Below are 21,105 nucleotides of genomic sequence, written 5' to 3'. Positions count from 1 at the left end.
TGCAAAGAGTTGTGAAAGAAAGGCTTCCTGGGCCGCGAGGGTCTTGTGCAACGAGTCCCGTCTTGTGCAACGCCCGGGGAACCGAGAGCAGCCACTACGGACTCCGCGACTTCACTGGCGAACCATCGAAGCAGCTTCATAAAAGAACCCCAGCGCTTCTCAGGGCCAGCCCACAGCAGGAAGCAGCCAGGCTTTGAAGCTGCAAGGCTATTCAATGCTATTCAAGCTGGCCAATGGCAACATTCCCACTTGTCTCCAACAGACAAGAGTTCTTTTTTTCTCCCACCCTGGACATCATTCCACAGATACATAAGCCTCACTCACCTAGTTGGGAGGTGTTAGCTGGCCCTGATTGTTTTCTGTCTGGAATCAGCCAGGCTTTGAAGCTGCAAGGCTATTCAATGCTAATCAAGCTGGCCAATGTCAACATTCCCACTTGTCTCCTACAGACAGGATTTCTTTTCTTTTTTTCATCATTCCAAAGATACATAAACATCACTCACCTAGTTGGGAGGTGTTAGCTGGCCCTGATTGTTTTCTGTCTGGAATCAGCCAGGCTTTGAAGCTGCAAGGCTATTCAATGCTAATCAAGCTGGCCAATGTCAACATTCCTGCTTGTCTCCAACAGACAAGAGTTCTTTTTTTTCATCATTCCACAGATACATAAACATCACTCATCTAGTTGGGAGGTGTTAGTTGGCCCTGATTGTTTCCTGTCTGGAATCAGCCAGGCTTTGAAGCTGCAAGTGACACCATTAAGCTGTATTCCTGGCATTGCAGAGGGATTGGCTGACGACTGCTGGAAAAGCACTTTGGTTTTCTCGATGTTCAATGAGAGGCCGATCGGATGCTTCTGCAAAGGCTTGTAGATCTTCTGAATGCGCATAGACTACGTTATCATTGGCATATTGGAGTTCTATAACAGATGTTGTGACCTTGGATGTGGCTTTCAGTCTGCTGAGGTTCAGCACTGCTGGAACAGTACGACACGTGGATCTGCAGGATCAGGACCGGCAGTTTCGCCTACCAACCTCATCCATCAAAATGAGGTTCTGCCATATATGAAGCAGGCATCGCCTTGGCTGAGTTGCCAGAATAATAATAATAATTTATTGGTACACATGACATTTAGTCTCACAGTTGGATTACCAGTGGCTTAACAAATATATACAACAGGCGAGGGGGGACTTATTTTACAAACACTGGCTTGGGAGAGAAATGCAGGTCGGACACCTTAAACAGACCGTACGCAAGAGAGTTTCCCTTTTCAGAACAAGTTAATGATTGTGAGCAAAACCAAACCCCTTTGGTCAATGCTCCTCCTTCGGGGATGTCCTATTGTCCCAAACCCAACCAATCAGCAAAAGGTGAAACACGGCGACCATCTCATCTCACCTGACTGAACCGAATAGTTTAAATAGAAGAGATAAATATAGTGGCAGCCAGGAGAGACCAGGTGGCCATACCTTACTACAGGTGGGGAAAGCAGGAATGTTTCATTAGCTCTCCTGAAGAATTTGTGCAAGGCCGAATCCAGGAGCGGAGGATCCTCCAGACCTTCAAGAACATTCACGGGAGTTGGAATCGTCCTCTCCTGATAGGAAGTCTAGCGAAGATGAATTAATGAGAAATTCTCATGGGAACACACCTGGCGACACTGACCTGAGCAGATAGCCAGCTCCGTAGGTCAAGACGCCTCTCCGCAAACCTCGGTGGGAAGCACAAGTTCCAGGGGAGGCGTCATGCTTTCATGTCTGTATATTAGGAGCGAAGTGCTCTTTTCAGTTCAGGCAACGTGGCTTTTAAGTTACAGCCAGGCCTGGGTTCTCTAGTTCTTGCCCTGGTTTTGGGATTCAAGTATTCTGGGGGGTTTTCCATGTTCATGTTGTGCATCCTCGTTCAAGTTTTGCTTATGGACTCAAGTTGCTTTTGGATTTTGGGACTATTCTTGAACTGCCTCGCTTTTGGATTTATAAGAACCTCCAAGACGCCGGAAACAAGATGGGGGAAAACCGCCTTTGCCTCTGTCTGTGTTGTCTGTCCTTGTCAATTGTTATGTTTACGGTATGTATGTTCTGTAAGCTGCTCAGGGTCCCCTTTGGGATGAGAAGGGGGGGTATAAATACTGCAAATAAATAAATAAACACCCTCATTACCGCCTCCTCTTCTACCTCCCTCCTCACGACTGAGAAGACCGCTGTCGGCCTTGCCAGTTAAAGCATGGATTTGGCCCCAAATTCTCCTTGACTCCATGTCTTGGAACACATCACTCTGACTCCAGCACACCTAAACACCCACAAACCAGCAGACAAGAGGCAAAGCATCCCAATGACTAAGCATACATGTTGTCTGGTTGATAGCAAGACGATGCGGATCCTTTGCCAAAATTTCAGCATCGTGCCCGAATTCCCTTTCGGCTAAACAGTGGTTCCTTCTTGTTGGGCAGAGATGAACGACCTTCTTCTGCAAGTGTTTCCGAGATATTGTCAAAGCAAAGGGAAGTGTTCCAGACACAAGAGTACGACCGATCCTTAGCCAGGTGGGAGTCCGATCCTACCGGTTTAGGGAAAGCTCTGCGGGGGGGATGGACGGGGGGGGGACCATTTGACCCAATGGGAAATCCCTTACTCAACGTAGCAAGTCACATCACATTCGAAGGAAATGTCTCAGAGAGCCCAGGCTGTGAAGAACCACGTCGCCGACAGCTCAAGAAATGCGGTGTTTCTCAATAAAGTCTGCTTTGGCTTGCCATCATTGCCTTAGCGGTTAGCACCTCCGATCTGGTAGTCCGACAGTAGCGTGGCAAAGGACGGGCATTGTCATTGCGTATTGTCACTGAGTTCTTGTTCCTTGGCTTGTTAGGGCTTGTGCTTGAAATGGGCTTCCACTGCGGGAGAAAGAGAGAGAGAACGTGGGGCTGAAAAGGAGGGCGAGTTTTAATTACCGTGTTTCCCTGAAAATAAGACAGTGTCTTATATTATTTTTTTCTCCCAAAGATGCGCAATGTCTTATTTTCAGGGGATGTCTTATTTTTCCATGAAGAAGTATTCACATTTATTGTTGAACAAAAAATTGAACATTTATTCTATACTGTACAGTAGTATGGGTAAGTGTGTACGTTTTGTATGTTCCATATGTTTTGATACGGTCAAAACTGACTAATCAATAAAGAGTTGTTGTTGTTGTTGTTGTACAGTAGTTGTCATCACAAACCAACATTACCAAACCAGACAAACTGTGAATCATACTATTGAGTAAACACAGATGTCTATTCTAAACAATGTAATGAAGTGTATAACACAATAGTGGTTCAACACATAAGTAGTACACAATATGTGTATTGGAGCATCATATACATATATCATTGTTTCTGTGAATGTTATATGTATATGATGCTCCAATATACATATTGTGTACTACTTATGTGTTGAACCACTATTGTGTTAAACTGTGAATCATATCAAGAATTTCTTGTTGCTACCATTATTTCCATATACAACTGGTGTGTACATTTACCAATCCTGCATGCTATGGTGTTTTGTTTGGCAGGCGCCGGGCATGCTTCCAAACAAAAACTTTGCTAGGTCTTACTTTTGGGGGAGGCCTTATATTTAGCAACTAGCTGTGCCCGGCCATGCGCTGCTGTGGCAAAGTGTGGTGGTATTGGTTAAAAATTGTTGTGTAATTTTTATTTGACGTTATTTGCATTTTTAAAATTAATTTTATTGTAAGTTATATTTTTATTTATTATATTTTATTATTTTCTTGTATTATTTTTAGTTATTTTCTGTTATAGTATTTTATTGTATTAATTTTTAGTGTTTTTAATTATTTTTTATTGGGTTGCTAGGAGACCAAGTTGGAGGAGCTTAGCCTTCTAACTGGCAGCAATGGGATAAAAGCAATTATTCCTCTCTCTCAAATTAGGACTTCATTTTTCTTTTCTTTTTGTTGTATCAACCTAGAGGCGTGGATGATGGGTTGTGTTGTCAAATTTCGAGGTTGGGGGGCCTGTAGTTTTGTTGTTTTGTGGGTCGCCGTGATGCCATCACTCTTTTATATATATAGATTCAGCAAAACCTCTACCAGGTCTTATTTTTTGGGGATGTCTTATTTTTGGGGAAACAGGGTAGGAAGCCAATCAGGCATGGGCCAATTTGGGAGCAACTCCCCCCATTCCCAACAGCCTCAGGCCCTTCCTTTTCCCCTCCGCCGCTCAAGTCCTTTGTGTGACGGAACCGGGCACGGAAGTCAATAGGGATCATCTGCATGATACCCACGTCATCACCTCCCGGTTTCGCGCCCTCGGAGGAAGAGCCCGGTTCCAAGCAGGGACCTTACCTGCGTATTCCTGCGGCAGCATCGGCCGGCCGATCACTTTCTGGAAGGCCGAGATCCACTCCTGCTGTTCGGTCTCCGTCTCGCAGGCGAAAAGGAACTTCCTGTCCGGGGTGACGATGGTGATGCCGTGCGGCCAGTGGTTCCCTTGGGTGGGCGGAGGGAGTCCTTCCAGCACCTTGTAGCTGTTTTCCTTGCTCCCGATGAAGACTTCCCCCCTGGCAAAGGCATCCTGGGAAGGCGGAAAGCAAAGGGTTCAACCCCGGCATGGGCCAACTTCGGCCTTCCCTCCAACTGTAATTAAAAGTGGCTGATGAGAACTGTGACATGACCAGAGGCAAACAATTCACTCTGTGGCGGAAAATAACATTTTTACATTTTTTTTTCAAATTAAGGAAGTGTTTACAATGATTCCTTACGTATTTGTTTATTATTATTTATTTATTTACATCACTTTTACCCCGCCTTTCTCTCCGAGGAGACTCAATGCCTAAAAACAATGTAAAAACAACCATTCATATAAAACAATCTACAAACAACAGTTCATATAAAACAGATACCATTACAAAACAAAATCACATTATATACAATTTTAAGAATGTCCAAGATTAAAACCCATTCATCCGGAATCCTCAAGTAGCGAAGGAAGACCAACGCCAGTTAAGAATTAAATGGGAACTTTCCCAAACCTCAATAGCTTTGTAAAAGATTGCGGGCAGCTGCTTTGGGGGGTCTCGTCTCTGAGTTTGCACAGATTTCAGGACAGACAGACAGAGACCAAGACGGGACTTACCAGGGGATCTTTGAAATACATGAGCCGCCGATCGTCCATGGTGAACCAACGCTTCTTGAAGCCTTCCGTTTGCTAAAGAGCGGAGAAGAAAGATTGTTTAATCTTGTCGTCAGATAAAAGGGTAAAGAAAAAAACAGCAATGCCTGGCATCCAGAACACCATTCAGGAGGACGGAGGGAATAGAAATGCATAGGATGATGAGAGGAGGAGGAGGAGGACGGGAACGAGGACAACTACTCGGTGGCTATTCCGAATAAGTGGGACTCCATTCCTGGAAGGTCCAGTTAGTTCTCTCCAGCCGCTTTTCCTCCACCAACCGCCACTGCCCTGGCCTTGGAAAAAGAGAAGACGGGACAGACATCATGCCATCAACATGTTTTCATGGTACATGTTTCATTTACTAGTGTTGGAAGGCTGTTAGATATTTAAAAACAAATCAACATGTAAAACCAAATCCAGGATTAATAGCCAGAAGAAATGTTAGGGTTGGTTAAGACTATTATTTATTAAACTATTCAAGTTTTCTCAAAAAAGTATTACAGTAGAGTCTCACTTATCCAACATAAACGGGCCGGCAGAACGTTGGATAAGTGAATATGTTGGATAATGAGGCGAGATTAAGGAGAAGCCTATTAAACATCAAATGAGGTTATGATTTTACAAATTAAGCACCAAAACATCATGTTACACAACAAATTTGACAGAAAAAGTAGTTCAATAGGCAGTAATTCTACATAGTAATTACTGTATTTACGAATTTAGCACCAAAATATCATGATGTATTGAAAACATTGACTACAAAAATGCGTTGGATAATCCAGAACGTTGGATAAGCGAGTGTTGGATAAGTGAGACTCTACTGTGTTTAATTTTTAAAAAGCCTTAAGTTATTTGGTCCCTTGGCAATTTGCTGCACAAACAAGGCATTCTGTACCAAACTCAGTTATTGCCTTCAAAATGGTCTTAGTTTTTTAAAATTTAAATCTATCATCCTCTTTGTTGTCTAACTGCATGTTTGTTTATACAGACAATGGTGCAGTCTTGTTGGGAATATTCATGGCACCCGCCACACTGCAATTCAATGACGTTCTATGTAATTTTTTGCACCAGGGATTCCAAGCTTTTTCTTTGCATGACCTTTTTTCCCCTGAAAAGTCTTTGAGGAGTCACGCAACCACCTTATGTGCATCCCACCGTTTTTGAAATCTCAAATTTTTTGAAAATTTTGAAACCGTTCCGTCATGCCGATGCCCAGAAGCTTTTGAAATGAAGGGTGACTTCTGTGTCTCTCGTTCTGGCACATGTGGGCATGCTTAACACCGAACCCACAGGCACCCCAGTGATTCATTCCATCTTCCATCTCCCTCTTGAGAATGACAATCGGTGGAATACATTTTCTGGGGGGGAAAAACTCCAGCCACGAAAGCCTTTGACAACACGCGGCGTATCCCATCGTCTGCCCACAACACTTGAAGACGATGGGATACATCGCATCCAAAGAGCGGTGGGAATTTCTGAAATCTGGTTAGAATCCTTGTGTTGATTTAATTCACCGCTAATGAATTGGTTAAGCACACAAACCGGAGGCTTGATTAAATTCCTCTTGGCTCCGAGGATGAAGGGAAGTAATTAATGCCTCCTTAATGAGGAGAGGGAGGGGGGGGGCGGAGGAGCAAGACGGGCCTCTCTCTCGGCCTTCTGGGATTATTATTATTATTATTATTATTATTATTATTATTATTATTATTATTATTATTATTATGACACAGCAAACAAGATAGATACGCTGGATTTCGTATCACAAAATCACAAGTCGAACTCTTCCCAAGTGTCTAGGACTGTGTGATGTAGTATTATTATTATTATTATTATTATTATTATTATTTTATTATGACACAGCAAACAAGATAGACATGCTGGATTTCGTTTCACAAAATCACAAGTCGAACACTTCCCAAGTGTCTAGGACTGTGTGATGTATTTTCTGATGATGTGTGCAGATCCCAGTCGGGTGGCCTTTTGCAGTTGGCAGATCGTGATTTTGTCAATGTCTATTGTTTCCAAATGCCGGCTGAGATCTTTTGGCACGGCACCCAGTGTGCCCATCACCACCGGGACCACCTGCACTGGTTTCCGCCAGAGTCTTTGAAGTTCAATCTTGAGGTCCTGAGAGCGGCTGAGTTTTTCCTGTTGTTTTTTGTCAATGCGACTGTCACCTGGGATGGCAACATCAATGATCCAAACCTTTTTCTTTTCCACAACTGTGATGTCTGGTGTGTTGTGTTCCAGAACTTTGTCAGTCTGGATTCGGAAGTCCCACAGTATCTTTGCGTGCTCATTTTCCAATACTTTTGCAGGTTTGTGATCCCACCAGTTCTTTGCTGCTGGCAGGTGGGACTTGAGGCATAAGTTCCAATGAATCATTTGGGCCACATAGTTGTGCCTCTGTTTGTAGTCTGTCTGTGCGATTTTCTTACAGCAGCTGAGGATATGATCCATGGTTTTGTCGGTTTCTTTGCACAGTCTGCATTTTGGGTCATCAGCTGATTTTTCGATCTTGGCCTGAATTGCCTTTGTCCTGATGTCTTGCTCCTGGGCTTCAAGGATCAGGCCTTCTGTCTCCTTCTTCAGGGTCCCATTCGTGAGCCAGAGCCAGGTCTTCTCCTGATCAGCTTTTCCTTCAGTTTTGTCAAGGAACTTTCCATGCAATGTTTTGTTGTGCCAGCTGTCAGCTCTAGTTTGTAGTGTGGTTTTCTTGTACTGGTTTGTTGTCTGCTGTGCTTTGAGGAGTTATTCTAATAATAATAATAATAATAATAATAATAATAATTATTATTATTATTATTATTATTATTATTATTATTATTATTATTATTATAAGAACCTCACGGAAGCAACATCCGGATTATGCCAGGCAAGGGGTTGCTGGACGCATCGACAACGACCCGGATGGATCGGACCAAATCCGGATCTCACAAGTTCCCATTCAGCAATGGGCAGGCCCTTCAGTATCGAGAACTTGGGATGTGACGTTTTCAGAACCATCCCAGGTTACACATGCAGACTGTCCAACATAAGACGGTGTGTTATGACCTTCTCGTCCGAGGCTGCTTCGGTCTCTCTCTCTCTCTCTCTCTCCCAAACAGCTGGCATTTCGGTCCTGCTATTACAGGGTAAACTATTAGGAGGGTTCAGCTGTCTGGCTGGGTAAAAATACACTGGCCACGGTCAGGCTCCGTGTCAGGACCGCAGTCTTCGTGTCTCTAGAAATGTCTTTGAACTGCAGACCAGGCTAAAAGTTCAGCAACTCAGGACAACTTTCATCGTCATGCTCAAGGCTACGAAATCCTGGGAGATAGACTTTGCTAAGGACTTATTTCAGGCGGTGATGGGGAAGACAAAGGGCCGGGCTGTGGCGCAGCTGGTTAGTAGCCAGCTGCAGTAAATCACTACAGACCAAGAGGTCATGAGTTCGAAGACAGCCTGGGTCGGATTAAGCCCCTGACCATTAATAGCCTAGCTTGCTCTTGACCTATGTATCTCAAAAGACAGTTGCATCTGTTAGGTACCACTTTATGTGGGGAGGCTAATTTAATATAATAATAATAATAAAACTTTATTTCTAGACCACCCTCTCTCCCCAAAGGGACTCAGGGTGGTTAACATACATATAAATGGTAAACATTCAATGCCACAATTTCTTCATTAATTAATTTAATTTAACTAATTTATGACACCATAAAAACGTCCAGCAGTGTGCAGAAGAATGAGGAAGTACTCCCATCAAGGACTCGGTGTCACAAGTGGACGGTGAGGCAGCAGCTCCCCCTGTGGCCGGAATCGAACACACCCTCATGAAGCTGGAAGCTGGAAAAATGTTAAATTGCCTCTGTGTCTGTCTATATATTTCATTATGTCTAATGGCACTGAATGTTTACCACAAATATGTGCATCGTGATCCGCCCTGAGTGGAATATAAATACTGTAAATTAAATAAATACATAAATCAATACTGAATATGGTTAGCGCACATAACACGGGACGGGATTGGCGCCTTGATGGCCACAGTCAAGAACATACTTGCTTTTGGCACAGACAGAAAACACAGCGCGTCCCACCTTTGGCCCCGTCTTTTCCATGTAGCCTTCCTTCAGGTAGTTCCGGGAAAGCTTGGGCACCAGCTGGAGTTGCGGAAACGCCGAGAGTCGGGGAGGAAGGAGGAGGAGAAGAAGGAGAAGACGGGACACGTTAATGCGGAGAGCAGGCAGCAAAGCGGGACTGTCGCATGTATACATAGGCATAAACAGTAGTAGGATGTGTCACTCATTATCGCTTTCGCCAGTCCTTTGAGCCCCAGAGTTTCTGGGGTGACAGCATGCTTGCGATTTGTTACTGCATGGGAGAGGAATTCGCACTTGGGTTTGAAGCCATACAGCCTCCAAGGTTGGATCTACACTGTCATATAATCTGGATTATCTGCTTTGAACTGGATTATATGAGTCTGCACTGCCATATAGTCCCGTTTAGATCAGACACTCTGCATTTTATATGGCTTTGGTATGTTTGTATGGCAGATCTACCAGCGCCGAGCTTCAGTCAAGAACATCATAATAATAATAACAACAACTACTACCACTACTACTACTACTACTTCTGTACTGGGTTTTATGAATTAGTCTTCTGTTTTAGTATTGTATGCTTCATGTCGATTTTATCGATTGTTTTACTGATAATTGAGGTTTTATTGGTATAATTGTTTTATTGTTGTATCATTGATATTTGATTGTTTTATCAGGCTTGGCCCCATGTAAGCCGCCCCGAGTCCCTTCGGGGAGATGGGGCAGGGTATAAAAATAATAAAGTTGTTGTTGTTGTTGTTGTTGTTGTTATTATTATTATTATTATTATTATTATTATTATTATTATTACTTTATATACTGCCCTATCTCCTCAGGGGACTCAAGGCGGTTTCCAAAATGATAAAAACAATACAATACGCATAATAAAAACAGGACCATGCAACAATTTTAAAATAATACAAGTAATAAACATAAATACACAACATACGATCCAACAATGAAAAATAATACTAGTAACAACACGGTTCAACTTGAGCCATGGCAATCAAACTGCGCTAATTCTACAATGCAGATGAACCCTTTGGCTTCTAAACAGAGGCTGGGTGGCCATCTGTCAGGGATATTTTGATTGTGCTTAGCAGGGGGTTGGACTAGATGGCCTTTGGGGGTCTCAGGGATCCTATGAATCCACGATTCCCACCCCCTCCCCAATATAAGGACCACCAGAGAGCATCCTTTGCCCAACCCATAACAGGAAGACCAAAGAGAGGCTCACGTCCGCGTTGCTTGCGCCGGGGAACGCCACTTGTAAGTAGTGGAAGCGGGCGGCTCGGATGGCGTTGAACCAGTCCACCATCTCCTGAAGGAGGAAGGAAACAACGGTCAAGAAGGACAATGGGCGCATGGGGGGGGGGCGCTTGTTGCGGAGCCAGGCCCGTCCTTACTTCGGGGCCCCACCTTGCCATCTTCGTGGTAGATGAAGATGTTCCGGGTGCTGTTGTCCTTCAGGTATGTGATCTGCAGCCCGTGCGGGTTCCCGATTTTGCCAGGCTGGAAAGTGGCATTCAAATGCTCAATCTTCATAATGGCTTTGGGATCCTTTGCCTGGTCGGCGGAACAAACAACACAAACACACAGGCATCAGGTACAGAAATTAGGCATGTGCAACAAATTCGGAAGTGTCGGAAATCATAAGAAAATCGAAAGTTTGTAAGTCGGAAGCCATATCCGAAGAGTTGTATGTTTTCCGGGCTGTATGGCCATGTTCCAGAAGTATTTTCTCCTGACATTTCGCCCACATCTATGGCAAGTATCCTCAGAGGTTGTGAGTATGCCTGCCATAGATGTGGGCGAAACGTCAGGAGAGAATACTTCTGGAACTTGGCCATACAGCCCGGAAAACATACAACAACCCTGTGATCCCGGCCATGAAAGCCTTTGACAACACATACCCAAAGAGTTTGTGTGGCCCACACCAAATATTTTAGGATTAAAACTAATAATAATAATAATAATAATAATAATAATAATAATAATACTTTATTTACAACCCTGGTTGGCGGGAAAAAACAAACAAAACACAAACACACAGGCATCAGGTACAGAAATTAGGCATGTGCAACCAATTCGGAAGTCTCAGAAATCGTAAGAAAATTTGAAGTTTTGTAAGTTGGAAGCCATATCCAAAGTGTTTGTGTGGCCCACACCAAATATTTTAGGATTGAAACTTATAATAATAATAACTTTATTTATAACCTGCTTCAGACTCTAATGTTCTAATGTTTTGATGTTGATGTTTTATGCTGGTTTGTATGTTTATACCATTTTACTTGTTTTTAATCCGTTTAATTATGCTGTATTTTATCATTTGTTGAAACCGGGCTTGTCCCCATGTGTGCCGCCCTGAGTCCCCTCTGGGGAGATGGAAGCCGGATATAAAAATAAAGTTGTTGTTATTATTATTATTATTATTATTATTCCATCTCCCCGAGGGGACTCGAAGTGTTTTGCATGGGGACCAAGCCCAATCAAGAGATAAAACAATACAACAACAGCATATATAATGAAAACAATAACAGTAAAATAACATTCACAAAATACATCAGCGAGCATCAGGACTAAACGGTGGGGCTAGCTATTAAGAAATGACAAGGCAGGCAAGCATTATCTCATACTATTTCGTTTTAGTTTTGTCTATCTCAGAAGGCTCCCAGAGTCAGTTTCATATTAAGTTCAAGGAGGCAAAGCCAAAAAGGCTGCTTGCCTGGAATTAATGGAGTCTCGGCACTGAGAGACATGAAAAGAGGGAGCAGTGCATTCTGGGAACGGCACAGAACTCTGGGAAATGTAGTTTGGGAAGGGGGAGGAGTCCTATGCTAAATAATTCAAAAGGCTCTGCCCTGAACTACATTTCCCAGTATGCATCGGCACTATAAAGCCCTAATTAGGAGAGGAGATCGGTATGTTTTTACTAATTCCAAGCCAGCGACCCAAAGAGGCGTCTGTCTGCAGCCTTACGTCGTTTTTGTTGTAATACTTCAAGGCGCCTTCCCGTTCCGAAAGGACAAACTTCCGGGTCAGGAACTGACCGTTGTCCCGGCCTCTCTTCCAAAGGAATCCTTCCCGATACCCTGCGGAGAAAGGTATTGATACGGAAGATCAATCTGCATCGATTCAACCAGAAATAAAACAAAATCCAACCCTAACTTTCCCACTTTGGAGCAACTGTGTCTGGCTGAGCGAGGCCGCTTTGGCTTTGCTTCCAGGCTTGTTGTGTTGCCCAATTAGCGGAAGGCAAAAGTCGTGGATCCAATTGATTGTTTCCACCATCCCCAATTAACCCACTCGGGTGGCAAATGATGCGCTCAATCGGAGGCAATTAGCGCTCAAACGGCGGCAAAAAGGCAGGCAACCAAGAAGGAGAGGCCGTCCTGGGATTGACAGCGCCAATCATCGGGGAGCGGGAGCACAAGACCTTGGGAGAACTGGGTCTCCCGGGCACCACGTTAACCGGATCCTATGAAGTCTAGTGAAGAGGATGTATTTTTGGTGCTGAAACACTCGACTGTGTTTCCTGGCTTAGAAAGCCAAGGAGAGGGACAAAGGCGAAGCTTCTCTGCTCCGTCTCCAACAAATGCCAACGTTCTTGCTGGGAAGCGTGTTTTGCAAAGGCGCCGTTGTGTCCCCGACCGACACCACCAGTCGCTGTGTCATTTGCAGAGCAGGTCCGGCCACAATAACGGCATTGTTGAAGCCGCCCAGGGACGGGGACCGGAGCCCAGCAATCCTTGCTGTTTTCTCTCTTGTAAACAAGTGGAATTCAGACTGCACTCCTCCGCCCCACAAACAAAGGAAGACACAGTCAAAGCCGCCCCGACAGACAGCCACCCAGGCTCAACTCCAAAACCTCCAGAGAAGGAGGCTCCACCGGACTCCCAGGCAGTCTATATTTCACGAGTTGAAAGGGATCCCCAAAGGACACCTAGTCCAACCCGCTACAGCAGGCAAACCTGGGCCCTCCAGGTGTTTCGGAGTCCACCATTCCTAACCTCCTGGCTAAGAAGAGCTGTTCAGTGGTGGAACTCTCTGCCTCAGAGTCTGATGGAAGCTTGGGAACAGAGGTTGGCTGGATACTTTGATCATACTTTTCTGCATGGTAGAAGGGGGTAGGACTAGGTAGCCCATGCGGTCTCTTCCAAGTCTATTATTCTAGGATTAGGATTAGGATGAGTTCAACAGTGGAACTCACTGCCTTGGAGTCCAATGAAGGCTCCTTCCTTGGAGGCTTGGAAACAGAGGCTTGGTGAGGATCTGTTGGGATTGCTTTGATGGCACTTTCCCTGCATGGCAGAAGGGGTTGGACTAGATGGCCCATGCGGTCTTTTTCCAAGTCTATTATTCCATGATTAGGATGAACTTCTGGACCATAAGAACTGTTCAACAGTGGAACTCACTGCCTTGGAGTCCAATGGAGGCGCCTTCCTTGGAGACTTTGGAACAGGCTGGATGGGTATCTGTTGGGGAAGCTTTGATAGTGCATGGCAGGGGGTTGGACTAGATAGCCCATGCGGTCTCTTCCAAGTCTATTATTCCAGGATTAATTTCCGGACCATAAGAGCAGTTCAACAGCGGAACTCACTGCCTCGGAGTCCAATGAAGGCTCCTTCCTTGGAGACTTTGAAACAGAGGCTGGATGGGTATCTGTTGGGGAAGCTTTGATTGTGCATGGCAGGGGGTTGCACTAGATGGCCCATGCGGTCTCTTCCAACTCTTCCTATGATTAAGAAAAACTTCTGGACCACAAGAGCAGTTCAACAGTGGAACTCACTGCCTTGGAGTCCAATGGAGGCGCCTTCCTTGGAGACTTTGAAACAGAGGCTGGATGGGTATCTGTTGGGGAAGCTTTGATTGTGCATGGCAGGGGGTTGGACTAGATAGCCCATGCGGTCTCTTCCAACTCTTCCTATGATTAAGAAAAACTTCTGGACCATAAGAACTGTTCAACAGTGGAACTCACTGCCTTGGAGTCCAATGGAGGCGCCTTCCTTGGAGACTTTGGAACAGGCTGGATGGGTATCTGTTGGGGAAGCTTTGATAGTGCATGGCAGGGGGTTGGACTAGATAGCCCATGCGGTCTCTTCCAAGTCTATTATTCCAGGATTAATTTCCGGACCATAAGAGCAGTTCAACAGCGGAACTCACTGCCTCGGAGTCCAATGAAGGCTCCTTCCTTGGAGACTTTGAAACAGAGGCTGGATGGGTATCTGTTGGGGAAGCTTTGATTGTGCATGGCAGGGGGTTGCACTAGATGGCCCATGCGGTCTCTTCCAACTCTTCCTATGATTAAGAAAAACTTCTGGACCACAAGAGCAGTTCAACAGTGGAACTCACTGCCTTGGAGTCCAATGGAGGCGCCTTCCTTGGAGACTTTGAAACAGAGGCTGGATGGGTATCTGTTGGGGAAGCTTTGATTGTGCATGGCAGGGGGTTGGACTAGATAGCCCATGCGGTCTCTTCCAACTCTTCCTATGATTAAGAAAAACTTCTGGACCACAAGAGCAGTTCAACAGTGGAACTCACTGCCTTGGAGCCCAATGGAGGCTCCTTCCTTGGAGGCTTTGAAACAGGCTGGATGGGTATCTGTTGGGGAAGCTTTGATTGTGCATGGCAGGGGGTTGCACTAGATGGCCCATGCGGTCTCTTCCAACTCTTCCTATGATTAAGAAAAACTTCTGGACCACAAGAGCAGTTCAACAGTGGAACTCACTGCCTTGGAGCCCAATGGAGGCTCCTTCCTTGGAGGCTTTGAAACAGAGGCTGGATGGGTATCTGTTGGGGAAGCTTTGATTGTGCATGGCAGGGGGTTGCACTAGATGGCCCATGCGGTCTCTTCCAACTCTTCCTATGATTAAGAAAAACTTCTGGACCACAAGAGCAGTTCAACAGTGGAACTCACTGCCTTGGAGTCCAATGGAGGCGCCTTCCTTGGAGACTTTGAAACAGAGGCTGGATGGGTATCTGTTGGGGAAGCTTTGATTGTGCATGGCAGGGGGTTGGACTAGATAGCCCATGCGGTCTCTTCCAACTCTTCCTATGATTAAGAAAAACTTCTGGACCACAAGAGCAGTTCAACAGTGGAACTCACTGCCTTGGAGCCCAATGGAGGCTCCTTCCTTGGAGGCTTTGAAACAGGCTGGATGGGTATCTGTTGGGGAAGCTTTGATTGTGCATGGCAGGGGGTTGCACTAGATGGCCCATGCGGTCTCTTCCAACTCTTCCTATGATTAAGAAAAACTTCTGGACCACAAGAGCAGTTCAACAGTGGAACTCACTGCCTTGGAGTCCAATGGAGGCGCCTTCCTTGGAGACTTTGAAACAGAGGCTGGATGGGTATCTGTTGGGGAAGCTTTGATTGTGCATGGCAGGGGGTTGGACTAGATAGCCCATGCGGTCTCTTCCAACTCTTCCTATGATTAAGAAAAACTTCTGGACCACAAGAGCAGTTCAACAGTGGAACTCACTGCCTTGGAGCCCAATGGAGGCTCCTTCCTTGGAGGCTTTGAAACAGGCTGGATGGGTATCTGTTGGGGAAGCTTTGATTGTGCATGGCAGGGGGTTGCACTAGATGGCCCATGCGGTCTCTTCCAACTCTTCCTATGATTAAGAAAAACTTCTGGACCACAAGAGCAGTTCAACAGTGGAACTCACTGCCTTGGAGTCCAATGGAGGCGCCTTCCTTGGAGACTTTGAAACAGAGGCTGGATGGGTATCTGTTGGGGAAGCTTTGATAGTGCATGGCAGGGGGTTGGACTAGATAGCCCATGCGGTCTCTTCCAAGTCTATTATTCCATGATTAATTTCCGGACCACAAGAGCAGTTCAACAGTGGAACTCACTGCCTTGGAGTCCAATGGAGGCTCCTTCCTTGGAGGCTTGGAAACAGAGGCTGGATGGGTATTGTCTGTGCATGGCAGGGGGTTGGACTAGATGGCCCATGCGGTCTCTTTCCAGGCCTATGATTCTGCGACATCCCCACCCGGAATGAACTCAATGTGTCTCTGCACCCGCCATCAAATGCCCATCTTTGGGGAGGCCACGGCGGTCCTCCCGCCCTCCCCAAAGGAACGCAAGCCCAGGGCTGCCAAGTGGGAGGATTTGTGGCAGAAAGCAAAGCCCCAAAAGACATATTTTCCGCCCGATCCGTCCGCACGGCCTCTCTGTCCCAGCCCAGCCTCCCGCTAGGATTCTCCCTTCACGCTTCCTCGCACATTTCCGGCAACCCGGGTCCCGGTCGGCCGCGTTTCCATTCCCGGGAGTTCCTCTTTGGTACAACTGTCAGTCAAACTTGGCTTGAGCCATTGCAAACGCTTGACAGTTTGTTCCCAGAAGCACTGGCAGGTGCACACTCCACATAAATAAGGCTTCTTAAGATGGATTTTGCTCCAAAGTACAGTCAAAATATATACAGTGAGTTCTTATTCTACGAGTTCTTATTCTTTGTTGGTGGCTGTAAACCGCTTGATACTCTAAGTGGTCAGATGTTATCATGAAGTAAATGTGTTTGATGAGTTTAAAGTCATTATTTTATTTGTTTTTAATTTACTTACTTATGGACGAGTCATTCTAAGTTAATATTGACACTATTTGCAGCATTTAAAGTGAAGCTGGAGACCAAAGGGGGGAAAGTGGGAGGAAGAGAAAGAAACCAGGACATTTTCAAACCAGCAGAAAAAGTAGGACGGCAAAGGATGAACTTCCAAATCGGGACCGCGGGAGATACGCAGCATCCCTCGACAGGTAAATATGTGCAATTTAATTGTCAACCTTTGAGCTGCAAGCATGGATACGGCAAGGCCATTCTCGCTTACCTGCAGAGTAAGGCTCTTGCTTCTCAATGTAGATGAACTCCTTCCGTTCGTACTTGGCTCGGATCCACTGTTCTCTTAGCAGCCTGCAAGACAGCAAACCACAGGGAGAGGGGTTGGGAGGGGGGAAAGCGGGATAGGAATAAAGATTTACTTATTTACTTATTTATTATTAGCACCATCAGCCCATCGGCCCCAAACGGACACTTGGATGAGACTCAGTCTCCCCAACGGAAGGGCCAGGCACGGAAGTGAGCTCAAGGGAAAGCGTGGCTATATTTTGCCGGTTGGTCCTTATACTTTTGCTTGTACTTTCCCCGGGAGTTCTGCCTTCGCTTCTCTCTCCTTTCTTCTGCTTCTCCCTTTGGCCCACCACAGACTTCCTCAAAAAGACCTCGGCGAGGGTTCCTCTAAGACAGCACGAGAAGTGGAAGTCCTCTGCTTCCTTCCTTTCGCACACGAGTTTTGGGGGAGCGGCTGGAAGCACGGACAGAAACCACGGGCTTGACCTCATCCTTCTAGCATTATAGCAGTACATACTCCTTTGGATCACAAATGCCAGAATCCCCTGATCGGAAGGGAGCCTAACTCCCTTCTGCCTTCGCGTGGGGACACCGTAGTGCAACGGGTTAAACCGCTGGCTGCAGGAAATCTGTCGGACCGGAGGGTGGCCAGTTCAAAACCGTGAGTCGGGGTGAGTTCCTGTGGTTAGCCCTAGCTTCTGCCAACCTAGCAGTTCAACAGCAGGCAATGCGAGTAGATCAATAGGTACTGCCTCAGCAGGAAGGTAAAAGGTCACCCCGTACAGATATGCAAAAAATGCGAGTAGATCAATAGGTACTGCCTCAGCAGGAAGGTAAAAGGTCACCCCGTACAGATATGCAAAAAATGCGAGTAGATCAATAGGTACTGCCTCAGCGGGAAAGTAAAAGGTCGATAGGTATTGACTCAGCAGGAAGGTAAAAGGTCACCCCACACAGATTTGCAAAACATGCGAGTAGATCAATAGGTATTGCCTCAGTGGGAAGGTAGACGGTCACTTCGACAGATTTGCAAAACATGCGAGTAGATCAATAGGTACTGCCTCAGCGGGAAGGTAGAAGGTCACTTCGGCAGATTTACAAAACATGCGAGTAGATCAATAGGTACTGCCTCAGCGGGAAGGTAGAAGGTCACTTTGGCAGATTTGCAAAACATGCGAGTAGATCAATAGGTACTGCCTCAGCGGGAAGGTAGAAGGTCACTTCGGCAGATTTGCAAAACATGCGAGTAGATCAATAGGTACTGCCTCAGCGGGAAGGTAGAAGGTCACTTTGGCAGATTTACAAAACATGCTGGCAACAAATCGGAGATATCTACAGATCGCGGGCTCCTAGGCATGGAAGGATGCGTCCTATGTCCAAATCGCTCTAGCACCTTGGATAGCTCCTCAAAAGCTTCCCTACACTAGGAACCACCATGACAGTTTTCCTGTATGAATAATACTAATATTAATACATAATTTTTTTTTGTTTTGATCCCGAACCACCCCCTTAATGTACGTAAGGAAAGAGAGAAACCACGCTATTGATTTCTTGGAATATCTGGGCTTTCAGGAAACGTCAATGAAAAGAAAACATGGGATTTTGCATTCCCTGAAAGCGTGCAAAAGGAATGCCTCCCGGGCCCTTTGCAAGATGTAAAAAGCCTGCTCAGGAGAGGGAATATCAGCCAAAACAAGCATGCATCCAGTATAGACGTGCACCATCCATTCCCGCTTCTGTGCAAAGATATTTTTGGGGAGGTACTTACAGGCAGTCGGAAAAAGTGGGCTTGTAGTAAAACGGCGGGATCTCCGATTCGTACTTTGCTCTCATGGCAGTGTTTCCGGTGGACGCCATGAACTGCAAAGGAGGAGAAGAAGAGACAAGAGATAAGAGCGAAGGAGACTCCCTGACCCAAGTCTGTCTTTCTATAGGACCGTAAAGGTATCGTTGGGCTCGAACCTACCTCCACCTGCGCACCGTCCCACTCATCCAAACGCACCGACTTCACTTTGCTGAGGTGCGGGATGTTGCGGTGGATTCCCGAACAACTGAGGCAGATGAAGACCCCCAACGTGTACGAGGCCCAGTCGGGGTCTGCAAGGAAGGAGGAGACGGGGGAAATAAACACACCGTGCCACAGAATGCCACTCAAAAGGCAGTTTTCCTGACACCGTTCATGACGAAACACAACGTACAACATCCAGAAGTCTGTCTGCATCATGCTCTGAGTTATTATAGTATTATATCATAACAAAGAGTTCTTCTCTCACCCTGGACTTTCCACAGATACATATAAACCTTCCTTGCTTAGTTTCTCCATACCTTACAACCTCTGAGGATGCCTGCCACAGATGTGGGCGAAACGTCAGGAGAGAATGCTTCTGGGACATGGCCAGACAGCCCGGAAAACATAAAACAACCCTGTGATCCCAGCCATGAAAGCCTTCAACAACACATTATATTATTATATTTTTTATTATTATTATTATTATTATTATTATTATTATTATTATTATTATTATTATATTATTATTATATTATGATGGGCTCTGTAGTACTTTGTCTACGAACTGTTTTAGAAGTGTATAGAAACGGGGTGCGACGGTGACAATGACTTGCATGTGATGAAGTCCTATGATGCCACTCAAAACACCGTTTTTCTGACACAGTTCATGACGAAACACAACGTACAACATCCAGAAGTCTTGTCTGCATCAAGCTCCAAGTTATTATATTATATTGTTATATTATATTATTATATTATATTATTATTGCATTATTATACATTATTATATTATTATATTATAATGGGCTCTGTGGTACTTTGTCTACGAACTGTTTTAGAAGTTTATAGAAACGGGGTGCGACGGTGACAATGACTTGCATGTGATGAAGTCCTATGATTCTGTTCCTCTTAGTGGTTCAGTTTCAACCTGGCTCCAGCAACCGATCTTCCTGGGCAGAGGTCCAGAAGGAATCTCCGATTCGGGACTGACGCCAGCTCTGTGGGACCGGTGACATTGCGGTCTTACTCTAATCACTCTGGCCTCCCTCCTTCCTTCCTTCCTTCCTTCCCGCCAAAGAGTTAACCGTCTAGTTCTGCAGTGCATCATTTCTTAAAGCCCAGCCGGTGTGCCTGGTGCTCTCCTCCTTGCATCCACGGAGTCGGTCGGTCGAGAGGGGCTGGCGGTGCTTGCTCCGTGGCTGGTGGGAGGTGATGACAGACTTCCCAGCAAAGCTGAATGTTTGATACGAGCCATTCCCGGCGGAGGAAGGGTTTCGCAGCAATGCAGGCATTCAGCCACGTGCATGATTTTGTTCGAGGAATATATTTCGGTTTGTATAGGAGCAGGGAGGCCGGGAAAGTCCTCAGTAATTGATGATTCTAAAAGGGGAATCTGCTTAAACAATTCTCATTGCTGTACGATAGTGACTGGCCCCATAGTAACAGCCCCATAAGAAGCAACGACTGTCTTTCTTCACTTTGATATCCTGGAAAATGGTACCTGATAGGGATGTGCAAAACTTCGGAAGACTGTTATGTAATTCGGGAATCTGCATGATTCGTGAATACAAATCTCCAAATTACAAATCGGAACGGGACCGCTTCTGCAGCATTACAAAATGTTTCAGAGAGATTAGTAAAAATTTGTTGTTATGGGCGAGAGCAGTGGTTCTCAAACTTCCTAATGCAGTCCCTCATGTCAGAACTGTATTGAGAACCACTGTTCTAGAGCACGTGGTGGCTTCCCAACGCCAGGGTTTCTTGGATGAAGCCGATTATCTTGATCCCTCGCAGTCTGGTTTTAGGCCTGGACACGGAACGGAGGCCACGGCTTTGGTCACCTTGGTGGATGATCTCTGCCGAGATCTAGATGGGGGAAAGTGTCCTTGTTGGGTCTCTTGGACATCTCAGCAGCTTTTGATGCCCTCAACCATGACATCCTTCTTGGTCGACTCTCCAGAATGGGTCTTGGGAACGCTCCTTCCTGGAGAATCGTACCC

At 45.7% G+C, this 21,105-nt stretch overlaps 1 protein-coding gene across 5 annotated transcripts in view; it reads right to left on the bottom strand.

Annotated features, from left to right (window-relative positions):
- Positions 1 to 1,083: 1,083 nt before the first annotated feature.
- The window catches only part of adap1 (ArfGAP with dual PH domains 1), a 25,428-nt gene continuing 5,406 nt past the window's right edge, over positions 1,084 to 21,105 (bottom strand). For 2 of the 5 annotated variants that reach the window (XM_016996925.2, XM_062964346.1), the window contains exons 2-11: positions 19,064 to 19,194; positions 18,866 to 18,957; positions 17,078 to 17,160; positions 12,229 to 12,341; positions 10,656 to 10,815; positions 10,487 to 10,570; positions 9,212 to 9,312; positions 5,132 to 5,203; positions 4,342 to 4,570; positions 1,084 to 2,887 (exon numbers count right to left, since the gene is read on the bottom strand). In XM_016996925.2, the coding sequence (XP_016852414.2) occupies positions 2,859 to 2,887; positions 4,342 to 4,570; positions 5,132 to 5,203; positions 9,212 to 9,312; positions 10,487 to 10,570; positions 10,656 to 10,815; positions 12,229 to 12,341; positions 17,078 to 17,160; positions 18,866 to 18,957; positions 19,064 to 19,194 (1,094 nt within the window). In that variant the 3' untranslated portion in view covers positions 1,084 to 2,858. The remainder of the gene's footprint in view (positions 2,888 to 4,341; positions 4,571 to 5,131; positions 5,204 to 9,211; positions 9,313 to 10,486; positions 10,571 to 10,655; positions 10,816 to 12,228; positions 12,342 to 17,077; positions 17,161 to 18,865; positions 18,958 to 19,063; positions 19,195 to 21,105) is intronic. The other 3 variants (XM_016996927.2, XM_016996926.2, XM_003226514.4) reach the window with 3 other exon arrangements.

This window comes from Anolis carolinensis, unplaced genomic scaffold, assembly GCF_035594765.1.
Source record: "Anolis carolinensis isolate JA03-04 unplaced genomic scaffold, rAnoCar3.1.pri scaffold_13, whole genome shotgun sequence".
Taxonomy (NCBI): domain Eukaryota; kingdom Metazoa; phylum Chordata; class Lepidosauria; order Squamata; family Dactyloidae; genus Anolis; species Anolis carolinensis.
Note: the sequence above shows the minus strand (reverse complement) of the source record. Positions and strands in the feature narration are given on the sequence as shown.